The 14,634-nt window shown below is 52.0% G+C and overlaps 6 protein-coding genes across 6 annotated transcripts; 1 reads left to right on the top strand and 5 right to left on the bottom strand.

The window, feature by feature from the left end:
* Positions 1 to 3,042: 3,042 nt before the first annotated feature.
* On the bottom strand, positions 3,043 to 4,316 carry JN550_002399 (uncharacterized protein; the record flags this gene model as incomplete). The annotated part of the gene is made up of 3 exons (XM_049313691.1): positions 3,043 to 3,215; positions 3,273 to 3,352; positions 3,403 to 4,316. The coding sequence occupies 3 exons, from the start codon at positions 4,314 to 4,316 to the stop codon at positions 3,043 to 3,045; spliced, it is 1,167 nt and encodes a 388-aa protein (XP_049175690.1).
* Positions 4,317 to 5,294: 978 nt separating this feature from the next.
* Positions 5,295 to 5,801, top strand: JN550_002398 (uncharacterized protein; the record flags this gene model as incomplete). The annotated part of the gene is made up of 1 exon (XM_049313689.1): positions 5,295 to 5,801. One exon carries the CDS (start codon positions 5,295 to 5,297, stop codon positions 5,799 to 5,801), a length of 507 nt encoding a protein of 168 aa, XP_049175689.1.
* A 218-nt stretch (positions 5,802 to 6,019) lies between these two features.
* On the bottom strand, positions 6,020 to 7,717 carry JN550_002397 (uncharacterized protein; the record flags this gene model as incomplete). The annotated part of the gene is made up of 2 exons (XM_049313688.1): positions 6,020 to 7,311; positions 7,369 to 7,717. The coding sequence occupies 2 exons, from the start codon at positions 7,715 to 7,717 to the stop codon at positions 6,020 to 6,022; spliced, it is 1,641 nt and encodes a 546-aa protein (XP_049175688.1).
* Positions 7,718 to 9,519: 1,802 nt separating this feature from the next.
* Positions 9,520 to 10,194, bottom strand: JN550_002396 (uncharacterized protein; the record flags this gene model as incomplete). The annotated part of the gene is made up of 1 exon (XM_049313687.1): positions 9,520 to 10,194. The coding sequence occupies one exon, from the start codon at positions 10,192 to 10,194 to the stop codon at positions 9,520 to 9,522; it is 675 nt and encodes a 224-aa protein (XP_049175687.1).
* Positions 10,195 to 10,876: 682 nt separating this feature from the next.
* JN550_002395 (uncharacterized protein) lies at positions 10,877 to 11,428 on the bottom strand (the record flags this gene model as incomplete). Its single annotated transcript, XM_049313686.1, has 1 exon — positions 10,877 to 11,428. The coding sequence occupies one exon, from the start codon at positions 11,426 to 11,428 to the stop codon at positions 10,877 to 10,879; it is 552 nt and encodes a 183-aa protein (XP_049175686.1).
* A 508-nt stretch (positions 11,429 to 11,936) lies between these two features.
* On the bottom strand, positions 11,937 to 14,240 carry JN550_002394 (uncharacterized protein; the record flags this gene model as incomplete). Its single annotated transcript, XM_049313685.1, has 1 exon — positions 11,937 to 14,240. One exon carries the CDS (start codon positions 14,238 to 14,240, stop codon positions 11,937 to 11,939), a length of 2,304 nt encoding a protein of 767 aa, XP_049175685.1.
* Positions 14,241 to 14,634: the final 394 nt, after the last annotated feature.

The raw sequence follows: 14,634 nt of genomic DNA, 5'->3' as shown, positions 1-14,634 counted from the left end.
TAACACCAGTTATCAGCCGATACTATTCCATATGTAAATATTTATTCCAGAATTTGATCCTATTCTATGTAATGTCATATTTCTGATGACGCAACCGAAGAAGCGGCCTAGAGTCGATCATCCTGGTGTTTCGGATCAATCTGATGAATTAATATCAAATGTGCCGGAGAGATGTCGGAAAGAAAATGCGTGTGAGAAGCCCACAACTGGGTATACATCAGGCCATATTTTTTTAATTACGGGACCGCCAGTTGCCATGGTCAATGCGTTAGGTTGGTTGCGAATGTTTGATCGATGTTGGGTACGCTCTTAAGAAGTGTGAGCACGCTGGTCAGCCTGTGGGCTAGGGTATTTCCTGTGAGCACTCTTGATTCGTGTATAACGAGCTTGGTCCCCATGTTGACAGTGGGCTCGCCCTCTCTTCACATGTCCAAGAGCCCTTCTGCCGGGCACCAACCTGGATCCGTGGGGGAGAGACAGCGTGCCTTCCGCCAGCCTCCAGATATCAAGTAGTGCCTCAGTCTCTTCTAACCAGCTACAACCCTTCAGTCGTGGGTCATCCGGAGGGTATGGTGATTAAGCCTGGGTGACACCGCTCCATGCGCTTGTGCAAGGTTTTACTTGCTTGAAAACTCGCCCGCACATAATTCCAGTGGCACCAACTGAAACACCACATACTCCTCTTGACACTCGCGAGATCTGGATTCCCCCACTGATCCGTACGAACGAGAGTGGTAGCCATGTTCGGATTTTTGAGCGACAGAATAATCGTGAGAAGACTCCATTTGAGCCACTGGCATCATTTTAGGGCCAAAGAAGTGCCGCAGATTTGGTTATCAAGAGACAAATATTTATATTGAAATTAATGCGATAACAACATGTACATGGTAATACATCGATTGATTCACCGTATGACCGTCAGCGCCACCGTTCGCAGCCGTCAGAATTCATGTTTTATCATCCTGATACTTCTAGCGTTTCCTACGCTGTCCATAGGCAGAATGCTATTGGACAAAGATCAACGGGTTGAGGCGTGTGGCAATCTTGTTTGTGCCACCATAGCAGGCATGAGTTATGATGAACATCATTATAACACATACCTTTCCTTTCTTCAGCTCGCTCCTATTTGAGCAACGTGATAGTCAAGAAGGCACAAGACACAAACTGCACCGAAGTAAGTCTCGGATAATTAGATATCATAATAGGCAGCTAGGAGTACGGTTCTCCTTTTGGAGAAGCCCTTGCATGATAGTTCCGGCTAAATGGGCACGCCACACTATAAAAAGGCTAATGGAACGGCTATGAAAAGCTCATTGCGTTTGGTACCGTTACTATTTTGAGAAAGTACTGCGGTCGGTAATTGCGTGCAGGCTGTTCGAGATTGCAGCCCTTTCTAGAAGCCTGCTAGAGCGATCAGCCATTAATGTAGATACAACAGTCCTGCAGCTTCGGTCTCGGCGAAATGTTTCTCGTTTTCGTACGCCGCTAATTCTGGAAACAAGCCAAACCCCGCAGCACTCACAACTGCTCGAGGGTTGGAGCTGGTCAGTCGCGGAACTGATCCGGTAGGATCCCACCCAAGATCGTTCACTGTCAGGGGTGCTCACTGGCGAGAACGCTTGCAGTGTTGCAGCTTCTTTGGGTAATAGCATGCCAAGTTATTAATTAATCGCCAGGAGTAAGACCACTTGCAGCCCTTTTGATTGCTATAAGCCGCCACATGGCACGGTCCCAAATCCAAGGTCGCGGCTTCGTAAAGGAGGGTTTTCATATAAGATACGGCTCCCGATATAAATCAGTGCCGCATGTCGTTTCGCACGGGCGCTTGTCGATCAATAGAGTTCCACACTGATACCACTGGTGATTCGTTGGCTCTCACTTGACCCCTATCCACCTACCGATTGAAAAGATGAAGGTACTACCGTCTACCATATGTCTCACCCGTCCCATTCGAGTCACTCACGCGAGATAGTTACACACGACTTTGATTATCATCCAAGCAATCTGTGTCATGGCGGCACCTACGTCAACCAGTATTGTAACCTTACACAGAAGGCAGTTAGACCTTGACCTCGGTATCTCGATTGAACTTGGCACTGGTGGCAGTGACCCAACAGCTGCTCTGGGCTTCAGACTCGACTGTGGATCTACCTCAGTCACAGCAATGTGCTCAGGGCTGAATAATGGGGCTCACTGCGATCCTGTCACCGGACAGCTTACTATCAATCTTCAAGGCTCCTGCGGTGCTTGTCGTTGTCGCGCAGACGCTGATTGCACTGGGAGATGCGGTTGAGAACTTAGAGTCGACACATGGGACGGAACTTGCGGGCTAATTAGTGTATGGGACCGCATTCTGATGCAATGGGCTTGCTTCAATTGGCTTCATAGCGCAACGGTTTGTGGTGAACTGATTGGAAACATTGTAGGTAATCTGTATCATAAGAGTGGGTGTGAGCAGATGACGATTGAGCCTTACTATGCCTCCAAGTCACACGTCACATCGTCAAAGAAGAACAGAACACAATTTATATTCAACGACAGCTCAGACTTGGTGATACTCCCATTTCCGTATCCATTTGCTAAGCCTGGATAAAGATAAGATTGTCAAGCCGAAGCAGTAGGGGTCTTGGCGCCAGCTATCGACTAGTAACTCGCACCCAACATGGGTCCAGGCCAATCGATCGAAAATTTTTACTGGGTATCCACCCTACGATTCAACAACGACGAAAATTTCCCTTGGATGCACACCGAAGTGAAAAAGCATGACAAATAATCCAACTACTCTACCACACCAGGACATATGCAAATTTAACTCCCTCCACCTCAACAGCAGTCACATCACGTGCTGCGGATCATCTGGTGAGATGGCCGAGCGGTCTAAGGCGTACGGTTCAGGTCAACTTGAACAATAATTCCGTATAGAGAAATCTGCGTGGGTTCGAATCCCACTCTCATCATCATTCTTTTGCCCCAAGTCGTGGCTCTAGTCGTGCCTCACTTGAAGGTACGTTGCCTTTTTGAACCGGTCTACTCACCATAACTCTAAGATCTGGTGGGTGTCATCGGTACTGCCTTGTTGCCTTCAGGCTCTGAACTTGAACTGGGCGTGCCTTTCTGCTCGTCTAGTTTCTCTTGAAGTTCGCCATCATTCTGCCCTTGTTCCTTGAACTTTTCTTCTCTCTCATACCGACTTTCACTGGTGGGGTCGAAATATGCTGTCAAAACACGTTAGCACGCTCCGTCTCTCAAGGAATACTAGATAATAAGCTTACGTTTCTCTCCAAACACTGTTGTCCTGATGCCTCGCCGGTTGCCTTCATATCGACCCGGGATTACGCGGTGTACTACACACCTTCACATGCATAAGACCTTGCAGTTCAGTCAAGGGAGTAACACACTTACCTGTTATCCCACATTGCCACACTACCGACCGTCCACTTCCATCTTACGTAGTGGTCATCAGCAGAATGGATGTGGTATTGGAAGAAGTCAAGCAACTTATCACTTTCGACCTTGTTAAGCTCTGCGAAGCCCGTTGTGAAGCCCGGGTTAATGTTTAGAGCTTTGAGGCCCGTGACAGGATGTGTCCGCACTGCAGGATGATGCGAATCAATTGGCGGACGATTGGGCCCGACATTCCAAAGGTCAAGGATGGTGTCGTACTGTAACCGCGAGGTGTGCACGGCGTGTAGGCCGTCAACGAACTTCTGCATCGCCTTGCTGAGGGTGTCATACAATCCATAGCTTGACACCCAGGCTGTGTCGCCACCGACATCTGGGTGCTCCTCCATCCGCAGCATTGAGTACGAGGGTGGATTGATCTCAAATGAAGTGTCCGCATGAAAGTCTCCTGACGGCCAAGGCGTATACTTCAGAATCTCTCGGTGGTTCTCGCGGCTACCTCGAATTATGACGTGCTTGACGTCTTTCTGGGCCGGGTGCTTGTCCAAAATCCCATAATGCTCAAAAAGTTCGACCTGCTTGTCGGTCGTGAGGTCTTGGTCCCGGAAGAATACGACCCCGCGCTCGTTCACCAACAATGCCAACTCATCGAGCTGTTCCGGCGTCAACGTTGAAAGCTGAACATCATCTAACACTGTACCGATGGACTCGGTAAGGTCAGTCCGCTTTGCCGCAGACAACAATGCTCTTTTTTCAGGATCGGCAAATGCAGCTCGGTCCTTTCCAGGGAATATCTCAGTCCGCGGTGGCTCCGGTGGCGTATGGTCTTTGATCTTGTCCGAGAACTTGGGATGAAGCGTAATGGGGAAACCCGAATCGGGCGAGATATGCTTGCGAGATTCAAGATGTGCCATAATGTCCTCGCCAGGGCTTTCTATGATGACTCTCTGAACAACTGTGTCGGTTCCCTCGACTTAAACAAGAGTTCCCCAAGTACTGACGCCACTGAGGCCAGCGTTGACATGATGCAAGAGGTGCCCCAGCGACGAGCTTGGATAACGCCATACACTATGGGAATGAGGAACGTTCATGGCTAGTCGTTGATTGGTGCTGTGTACGTTGACTGACGTCGAGCCCGATGGAAACCCCACGCTTCAGCATACATTTATTCGCTATTTAGCTGTACAAATCGGCTCCCGATATCCGGTAGTCTAGTTCTACCACACATCAGCCTTATCGGTATAGCTTGTCAGCATCGTTTGTTGTTCTGTGTGTCACTCGCTAGTAGAAAAGAGAGGTGCCCCACTGTCACAAGCGTTCGGGGCCATGCAGCTCCAGGAACGGGACTGAATCAACAGGCATGTGCTATCTGCAACTAAAATATATTTTGGGCAGCCTGCCGCCAAGATTGGCTAATAGCTACGGGATTAATGATACTACCCGGTATGCGACTAGCTGGAGCTCACTGATCTCGGGAATGTGATGCACCCGACGTATAGGTAGGCCGGACCGACATCGGCAGTGTAAAGTCCCCGAGTAATGCGCCTTGTCGCCGAGCTCGCATGCATATCCCACAGTGTTATGCGAGAGCAGGTCCATCCAATCCTCTGTCAGCCTCTATATTCTTTGATCGTGTATGGATTACTCAGTGCTACATTCTTTATTGGGAACAGGTTCATCTGGCGATCCATCACTTCTGAGCCTTAAAGGCATGATGCTTGCCAAGCATCAAATCTTGACTCGTGATTGAGTCATACTAATTCACGTCTTTCAACGATCATCGGAAGCAGTCCTTGGGGTGGTAACTTTTTCATGTCATCTTCCACCTACAAGTTTGCCCTTATTTTAACCGAGTGGCTATTTCTTCTCATAACTCAATAAGCTCTACCACGATGGAGCCTGCTACCTCAATCTGCCACATCCCGGGCGGCTACTCTGTCACAGCTGTAACAACGCCTAAGGATGTTGAGGATACAGCAGCGCTATTCCAAGAGTACGCTGTCTCATTGGGGATCGACCTGGCATTCCAAGGCTTTGACTCCGAATTAGCCAATCTCCCAGGGAAGTACAGTCCTCCAACTGGATGTCTCTTAATTGGCAGATCCAGCAATGGCGAGGCAATCGGGTGCGTTGGGCTGCGATCCTTGGATGCCGATACGTCTGAGATGAAACGGCTCTATGTATCCCCCTCAGGTCGCGGCAGTGGACTTGGCAAGGCACTCGCACAGCAAGCTGTAGAACAAGCAAGGCGGCTAGGTTATCGTAGGATACGGTTGGACTCTCTGCGCAGTATGAAGGGTGCGCGGGCATTGTATGCAAAACTGGGATTCCTTGAGATTGAGCCCTATTACAATAATCCAGAAGAAGGCGCTTGTTTTCTAGAGCTAGTACTACGCTGAATACGAGATGCCAGCTTCTATCGAGGCATAAAATATATGCAGGCGTGCAAGTTAGTGGGATAGACAGAAGAGTTGTCTGAATTCAATGAACAGCTTCTAACATATGTCTACACCGGGTTTGACAGCCCGAATCGAATCCTTCGTCTACTATACTCCTACTACCGCTTTACCCTCATCCATAGGCTCTAGAGTCAATGTTTGGAAACATAGCTAGACTCTCAGTGTGCAAATCGGAAATCCAATCTCTTTGGTCCCTCGTCCTTGGTGTTCAGCACATAGTCCTGCTGCTCTTGAGGAGTCAGCGCGTTCCATTTTCTCTCCCGGAGCCTGTTTCGCCAGATGTAGAAGGCCTTGACGGCATAGAACACAACGATGTTGAACGCTGTGATAGCCACAAGAACCCTGTTGCCCCTGTTATATAATGGCTGATCGTCATCTCGATAGATGTTGCTTGCAATGATATTTCCGCTCTGGACGGTCATGTTATAGAGCGCTGCAGATATAGCACGCGTACGGACCGCGTTGCTGTTTTTCGCATTCCATCCGACCAAAATCGCGTGGCAGTAGGGGTATGACAGCAGTCCAGTGAGCAACGCATACCGAACCCACGGGCTAGTGGACGCAGGCAGGCAAACGAGAGCGATGAGCCACGGAAGCATCCATATGTTGGAGAGGGAAGAAATGATGGCGCGCTCATTGGCTTTATTCGAAACCCAAGTGACAAGCAGAAGGTTGACGGCAAAGAGGAACTGCGATGGAATCGCCATAAGGTTGGCCTGGAATGTCGAGAAACCGAGCTGTCTAAGGATGTACGACAGGTAGGTGTTTGGTGGAGCTGGGGGAATGTAGGCCACCAGGCCGATGAAGTACAATGGCCACATCTCCCAGTCGCTTACCGCTGCAAATAATTGAGAAATCCCGACAGCCTTCCGGTTGTTCATATCACCTTTGCTAGGATCATCTCGAAGGAGGCGGTTGACCATAATAGCCTCCTCACGCTCAGTGAACCAGCCGTTTTTACCGCGGAACCAGTTGCGGGTCTGGCAAGGGCCTGGGGGCATCAGAACCCAGGAGAATAGGCCAATTATTAAGGTAATTATGCCTTCGAGAATGAAGAGCCACTGCCAGCCAGACCATCCGCCAATGCCTCGCATCTGAAGAATGCCGGCCGCAAGCAGAGAACCTACAATGTTGACGGTGCTCAGGGCTGTCCAGAACCAGGATAGTCTAATGGGCAGCTCGTTGCTCTTGTAGAAGTAGGTCAGCCAGAGCACGATGTCAGGGATGAATCCACCCATCAGGAGGCCTAGAAGTGCTTTGATGGCATAGAAGCCAGCGCGGTTGCTGAGGAATGCCTGGGAACCAGCCACGATCGACCAGGCAACCATCAGGAAAGGTATCCAAACGTCGGCGCCGAGTTTCTTGCTGACAAGCCCACTTGGCAGCTCCGCTGCGAGAAACGAGGCGAGGAAGATTGTTTGCCCGTAGTTGAAGTCATTAGTGTTCATGCCTACAAGGGTTATTAGCTACGTTGGAAGTTATGTTCGCTGGTGATACTGGAACTCACCAAGCTCCGGCAGCATATTGTCTGTAATAGCACGATTGATATTTTTGCGATGGATATCGAGGGCGCAGAACATGATCCAGGCCCAGGTCATGATCCTGAAGTCGATTTTCCGGAGGAGCTTCTTTTCCTCGGCTGCTGTCCATTGAAACTCTGGGTCGAAACGATGGCGGTTTTCGTAAGTAGCCGCTTCATATACGCTTATCCAGTGGCTAGCAACGGCCGGATCTTTGAAGATGTGATCTTCTGTTGAGCCATAGCCATCAGAGTCTGCGTTGGAGGTCTGCACGGAGTCGCTATTAGAGACATAGCCCGCAGGGACTCCTTGTTTCTCGTCTGTAGACGAAGGCATCTTGCTGGTAGATGATGAGAGTGAATCGTGCTTTCTGCTCCACCTGTCGCAGCAAAGAGTGTGGTGAAAGCCCAATCTGTGCTACAAAAATTCCTCACAGGTGCATGCCGGGTTAGCAGTAGGTGAGCGTCAAGTGACTGTTTGGGGTAATGATATGCTATCAATCGTGTGGAATGCAGTCTTCATTTATATATTAAACGTCGAGAGCCATCTATTATCCTCAAATAGCTCTTTTATCGTTTGATAAACCCAGCTGAAATGTCGGGTTGCTGTGCACATTACGCCATCTTGGTGTGGAATTGCACTCCCACTTGGCAGACAAGGGCTGTCCTCATTCTCCTCTCAATTGAGGACCCTGTCTAATCGCGACCGTTGATCCAGTGCTGCACTCGTTGCAATTGTTCTTGGCCACATCTTGGATCAGACAATGTGTAGCTGTGGAAATTCATAAATGGGGAAGGGTGCGCGGCTTGGCGGCTTGGCCCGGTTGACATCATCAGCGCTATATATTCGAAATCGCGTTTCCACGCTTAATTGGGGGCCGGCACACTCGCTTGGCGTATATTGTCTAGACTGAATTACCACACGTCTTCAATTCTGACCGAGTTCCGGGAAAACTCTGTTCTAGATCTTTGCAGGCTTGCGGCTCGGATCCAATCTGTCGGAATTATACTTACCATGGTTCTCTGCCATGTGCGCAGCCTGCAGAACCATGCGCAGCCACTATCTCATAGTTCGCTGTAAAGGCCGTTAGCCTTAGAGCCACGCATAGTTCTTGTGATACAGATGAAAGGCGTGATCCGCGATTTTCAAAGGAGGGCTTTGCGGTATTTGCGATTGAGCAGACCTTCTCACTGTACTCTGGATATGATTCCAGCTATGAAGACCTCTACGAGCACTGCGGTGCATACTCGAAGAAGAGGCTGATCGGGAGATGCCACTGGGATCTAAACAAAATATGTCCCAGCCGATTGGACAGGCACCGTCAGCCCTGCAACTCAGGATCCGGCCGCATGGGTTTTCGTCATTAAACCGGCGTCAAATCACAGGCCATACCGGCTCCATTTCTGATTTCGCACGAAAATTCTTCAGCACGAATACCTAACCGATGTCTCGGTAGTCGAGAGCTATCGTTGTGGACATCTGGGCTAGTGGCCAATAACGGCTGGCCAGAATAGAGGTGTAGAGTTAATAATTCGTAGGATCTGAATAGAACCCGATGTACTTGCTACTTGATACATCCTTGTGTATGTGTGGGTGCGAGTTTGCCTCGCCGGAAGACAGTGCCCTAAACGGATACAAATGCTTTGGGGCATCGGCTGCGTTGCACTTCTTTACCACGAAGCACAGAATTTAGCCAATCAGGTCAACTTGATCACCAAGCAGCGATCTATTCGCGCGACGGAGATCACCGAATCGCGGACGAATTTACTGAGGGTTTGACAACTGTACCCCGTAGCGTATGATAGCTCTTTGGGTTACACAATAAAGCGATCCATTCACTACATGCATACAAGCATCAGAAGCTAAAGGTTTGTTCTTCTGTCAAACGCGTCCACATAATATGCTACTCGTATCATCGGTCTTGTTGAAGAAATCAATGATTGAGGTAATTATGAAGAAATGCAAGACAAGGATGGGATACTCGTGGGTGTTAATCCATAGAGAATGTGCTCTTCTGACGGGTTGAAATGTCTTTTCGAGTCTGCGCATACTGCCTTTAGTGACACCTAGATAAACCCAACTTTCAGGGCCAGGCATGTTAGTCGTTCTTCGTGGCTCTTCCAAGGAATTGACTTGCATCAAGTTTCCAGCTCCCATACTTCCAGATTCCTATACCTGGCTTGCAAAGGCGCCATCTGCCGGAACCCAATCCGCCCCCCTTCCACCACAGGGCCCGTTTTCCCAATATCGTCATCTATCCACCTGAACAGCAACAGGCCGTCGATCTTGAAGATCACCTCGTTGACACTTTTGATGACCTCAACCTTGTAGAAGCCCGGCTTGGCATCCGCCACGGGGGGGAGCGGATCCGCACCCTGGGCCACGAGGTGGAAGCCGGGGCTTTTCCGCAGGTTGCACGTATGGAACGCACGCTCGTCCGGCCAGCGGCGCCGGAAGTACGAGACGTGCAAGGCGCGGATGTCACTGGAGTGATACTGCGGGTAGGCGCCGGTCCGCCTCGCAACGCCTTCGTCGAAGATGCCGCCCCCGGACACAGACGCGGCACCAAAGAATAGCATGGCAAGCCCCGGCTCCGACACGGGGCTGAACTCCCAGGTTATGCGTACCTGTGACGGGAAAACCTCTGGGCACCACAAGGTGAAGTGATCGTCAATGCCACCTGCAGAGCTCAGCTGAACAGAGGTCGTTCCGGCGCTATTCGCTGTTGTGACGTTCACGGAACCCTCGGGCACCCAGGACGCGACATCCTCTGCAGAAGCAAGAGGGTTACGATAGAGTAGCTTATATGGCATCGAGTACGTCGATGAGCAGCATTACAATGGGAGTCGCGGACACAGAATGGGCATCGAAGTGGTTCATGGGGACCCAAGTCCAACGGCTGCCGCACAAGCGAGCACGCCATCGACATCTTAAAGTGGGACCTTTGCGCTGCTCAACATTGAAACATAACACCTGACGATGTGATTTTCGGAATCGGAATAGCAGAACGGGAAAGTACAAATAGGAAGTAGGGCTTTCACCGGATGAACTGGATGAAAATCAAGTACGGGATCGGGCTTCGCTATGTCAAAGAATGCCCTATCTCGCAAACCGTCTGCATCAGGTCGTATGTTGATATTGAACCGACAACAGTCATTCATACCATTTCTGCTAGGGGTATTGAACTTTTTCGTCTATAGCATTCCGGTACGCGCGGTCGTAACTTTGTGTGGGCATATCTACCAGCGACCCATGATGCATGCCTGGGCACCTAAAACAGCACCTCCCACGAGAACGTGAGACATCCGTGGCCTCGATCAGGCGTTCACCGGCAATGCGTGGTAAAACCACCAGCCATGTGGTCTTCCATCATACGGCACCTCCAGAAATCCGTGTGAGGTTTTCATGAGCGGGCATTCGCACGTATTGACTTGTATGTGTATCACCTCGCCCCTGGTTCAAATTGTGGTGGTAACTCTCCAAGCTCCTGCCCATTTATGGATTTTGCTCCAGCGACTTGATGATCCGCCTGGCCTCCTCGCCAAAGTCAAACGATTGGCCTCCGATCATCATCCGCGCCTTGACGTCGCTGTCATTCTCGCAGATACACTTGTGGGCCATGAAGGACCGGCTGTAGACGTCGCCGCGCAGCTCGATGGCGCGGGCCTTGGGCAGGACGGGGAAGTCGATCTTGGCGCCCTGGGCATCGCGCAGCTCGCCGGCGCTCTCGTCCCAGGTCCACTCCCAGCTGTAGTTTGGGTCGGCAAAGGCCCAGGGGTTGCCGACGTCCTTGCACTTGCGCGAGGTGCCGGCGGGCAGCAGCGGCAGCACGTGCTCGACGTACGTCGTCTGCACAAAGTCGCTGACCATCAGCAGCGCCGGCGGTGTGCGGTCGACGTCGACCGGGTACCGCACCGACGTCGGCGGCTCCGTGTACTTGAACTCCGGGTGGTTGAATAGCTGGCGTAGGAGCTCGGCGTGCGAGCGCGCCAAAGCAAAGGCCTGGCGGGGGGTGAGGGCCGTGAAGGCTTCGTTGCCGGCGGGCATGAATGCTGAGTTCTGATTGTACTTGGTCTCGGTGTACTAATTGGGGATATTATCGGATCTCCGGGTGCAGTCCAACGGTCCTCAAGTGCCGCGTGGAGTAGCGAGGGCCTGAAATACGCGGTCAGGGGAAAGAGACGCGTAAAGTGGAAATTCTGGCGGGGCTCGAATGACGGCACGCGGGGTACGAAATATGGTGGCCAGGGACGGGCGCGGCAGACAACTCCGGGACAACCCTGTTTATACTGCCAACACTAGAGCAAGGGCCAACTCAATAATCACCGCTTGACCAATGCACTGCGCTACGTGAATAGTAACCGCCCATCACTAATCTTTCGCCGCGACCTGCGCTAGGAATCAAACACAGATATATATGTTTGTAGCCGTAGTAGCCATTGAGCACACAATTACTGATGCCACGCTATGCTCACACACATTGCTCTCTACGTTGTGTCCGATGTAGATGTTGAGTAAAAGAAGATTGTTCTCGGGACCGCGAATTTCGGATCCTCTAGGACTCATAGCCTTCCTCATCCCATCTTCCCCCGGGACTTGGAACTGGACTTGTTCTCATCCTAGGCCGACTCTTGAACACGGCTTCCATATCTTCCTGCGGCGCCTCCAACAATTCGTCTATGATCGAGGCATCAACCGTCTCGTCTTCTTCCGCCAGCTTTGGGAAATAGCTGTCCTTTTTCTGTGGCATCTTGCTTTTCCTCTCCGAGCGTCTCCTGTCTAGTTGTGCCTTCTGCTTCGCAGCCTCAAAACCCGCCATGGACCGGCGCGTGCGAGCAATGAGGTCTTCATATGCTTCGCCCGAGCTGGGTTCCACGTTGGCCGGTGCTGAGATGCTGCCGGCCTTGAGGCTTTTAGCCGTCGATGGTGAGAGCAGATTCAAGTCTAGATCGTCCTCCGGGTCAAAGGACTTGGTCCTCGTCATGGACATCCGAGTCCGCTCCGCCAGGGATAAAGTGTGCCGCGACTTTTTGATTGGTGACGGAGACGCATTGGACATTGAAGCAAGTATCTGATCAGCCATTGCCTGGGTGGGTGAGATGGGCCTTGGTTCTGGCTGCGTAGATCCGACCTCCAACTCCTTGTCGGATTGCAATGCAGCTTCCAGCTCAGGAGAGGATGCCATGTCAGGGGTTTTGATGTGAGGCATAGGCGACTCCTGCCTGACCACGGGGCCAGGCTCTGATTTCAAGTTCATCTGCAACTTCTTGGACTCAGACCTCTGATGTCTGCCCTTTCGGAGTGAACTTGATCCCTCCACACTGGTACTACTCTCAGCGGACGTTGTTTGCCGAATGACGGGCCTCCTCAATGCTCGATCTCGAGTCAATTGACTACTGGAGCCCTTGACAGCCTTGTTTGAGGGAACACTTGCTGTCTTTGGGGCAGGGTCTTGTTCTTCTTCCTGCTCGTCTTCCCATTCGCTCAGGTCAGAAATCTGCTCAACAGCTGTGCTGGGCGGTGCCAGGCTAAGATGATCGTACTCAGCGGCTCGTGTTCTCCGCAATTTGGACAGATCTAGTACACGGGGTCTCTCAGTGCTTTGAAGCTCGATCCTCATCGACTCGAGCAGTTGCTCGTATTCGGGAGGAGGGTGAGGAGGTTTTAGTACAGTGCCGCCTTCAATTCCTAGTTCCGGTTGCAGCTGTCGGTGGGCGGTGAATCCAAGATCAACACCCTGTATCTGGTCCCTCGGCTGAGAGGTCGGCGGCATAGGGGCGGATGCTTCGTCGCCAAAGAGTTTCCGGCGGAAACCTTGCCATTTCTCCAGTCTTGAGCGCTGAAGCCTGACTCTCTGGTCAAGCTGCTCCAGGAGACCAGAAGTCTTGTCCTCCAGATCGGACAGCCTGCCCTCCCGGACGCCACTCCAAACGTGATCAAAATTCGAAGCCAGAAGCCCACCCTGACGAGATGTCATTTCATCGTAGAGTATGGTGTCGATCCATTGTTCATTTCCGGTCCAATTGGCCCTCAGAATCTGGCGTGTCTGCTTCTTGGTGTGCTCCGGAACAGCGGTGGCACCAGCTTGTTCCTTGGCAGCCTTGGCCTGCTCTCTTCTCCTTGCCAGACCCCGCTGCTTCAAGGCCAATAAATCTGCAAAATCCCGGTACCGCTCACGCGCCGCGTTCTTGTCCGCCAAAGTCGAACCCAAGGAGGCCTTGTGCGCAAGGAGTAGGCCATTGAGCTCGGTTCGCTCGCCGGAATACCCCCAGTTCTCCAGCGAGATCTTCTCGGATATGGTAGGGCGGTACTCGAAACCGGAGTTGAGGGCCCTCTCGGCCACCAGCTTCTTCAGAACTGCAGAGGAAAAGACAGCCAAGACCTCCTCGAAGCGCTCCCCTTTGCACTCGTCGAGCATGGTCTTGCGGATCACGGCATCCCGACCCAGGACGCCATTGCGCTTCGCCTGCTCAAGGCCTCGCAGCAGGGCGGCCCTCAGATTGACCGACTGGACCTGGTCAAGTGGCGGGTAGAAGGGTTTCAGCTTGTTGCGCACCTCGGCCTCGTCCCAGAGCAAAAAGAGGTTGTAAAGGGCCCATTCGACGCATTGGATGCGTTTCTTCTGGCCGCCAGCGGCGTCTCTGGCGGAGAAGGTGGCAGGGGTTATCTCGGGCCAGTCGGGCTCCTGGTCGAGGTCGAGGAGACGGAGGTTGGTCAGGAACAGCGAGACGTGTGACGCTGTGCTCGGAATGGCGTTGCCTGTTGCCGAGCTCGGCTGGGTCGCGGTCAGGGACGACTTGATCGGGTTGCGGAGCGGCTTGGTGCGTGCAAGGCTCGTGTTCGCTTGACTGAGAGACATGGTGGCATTCTGGCAGTGCAATTGCCAGGCCCTGTCCTCCGCTTCAGTTGCGAGATCCCAGGTCGGGTTTTTGGCGGTGACGAATCCACTGGAAATTCAGTCCGCAGGAAGGGTCCAGGACGGCGGTCCAGGGTGTTGTTGACTTTCAGTGGAGACGGCCAATGGCAACGCGTCCCGCGTCCCAGTTCCAGCGGGGGCATTGACATTGGCGGGGCTGAAGTGCATACGGACGGGCACTAAAGCTTGTACGCTGGGCCGGCCGCAGGACAGGACGGCACATTCCTCGATTGCCTCCATAGATACGCCACGCCCTTGACCTCTTGTAGATGTATTTAAATAAGCCGAGCTGCTTATTCGACATGACCGAGCTGGCCGAGATTCATTGGCAATGAAA

This window comes from Neoarthrinium moseri, assembly GCF_022829205.1.
Source record: "Neoarthrinium moseri strain CBS 164.80 chromosome Unknown scaffold5_Wmoseri_CBS_16480, whole genome shotgun sequence".
Classification (NCBI taxonomy): Eukaryota; Fungi; Ascomycota; class Sordariomycetes; order Amphisphaeriales; family Apiosporaceae; genus Neoarthrinium; species Neoarthrinium moseri.
The sequence above is the reverse complement of the archived record's forward strand: the minus strand, read 5'-3'. Positions and strand labels throughout refer to the sequence as shown.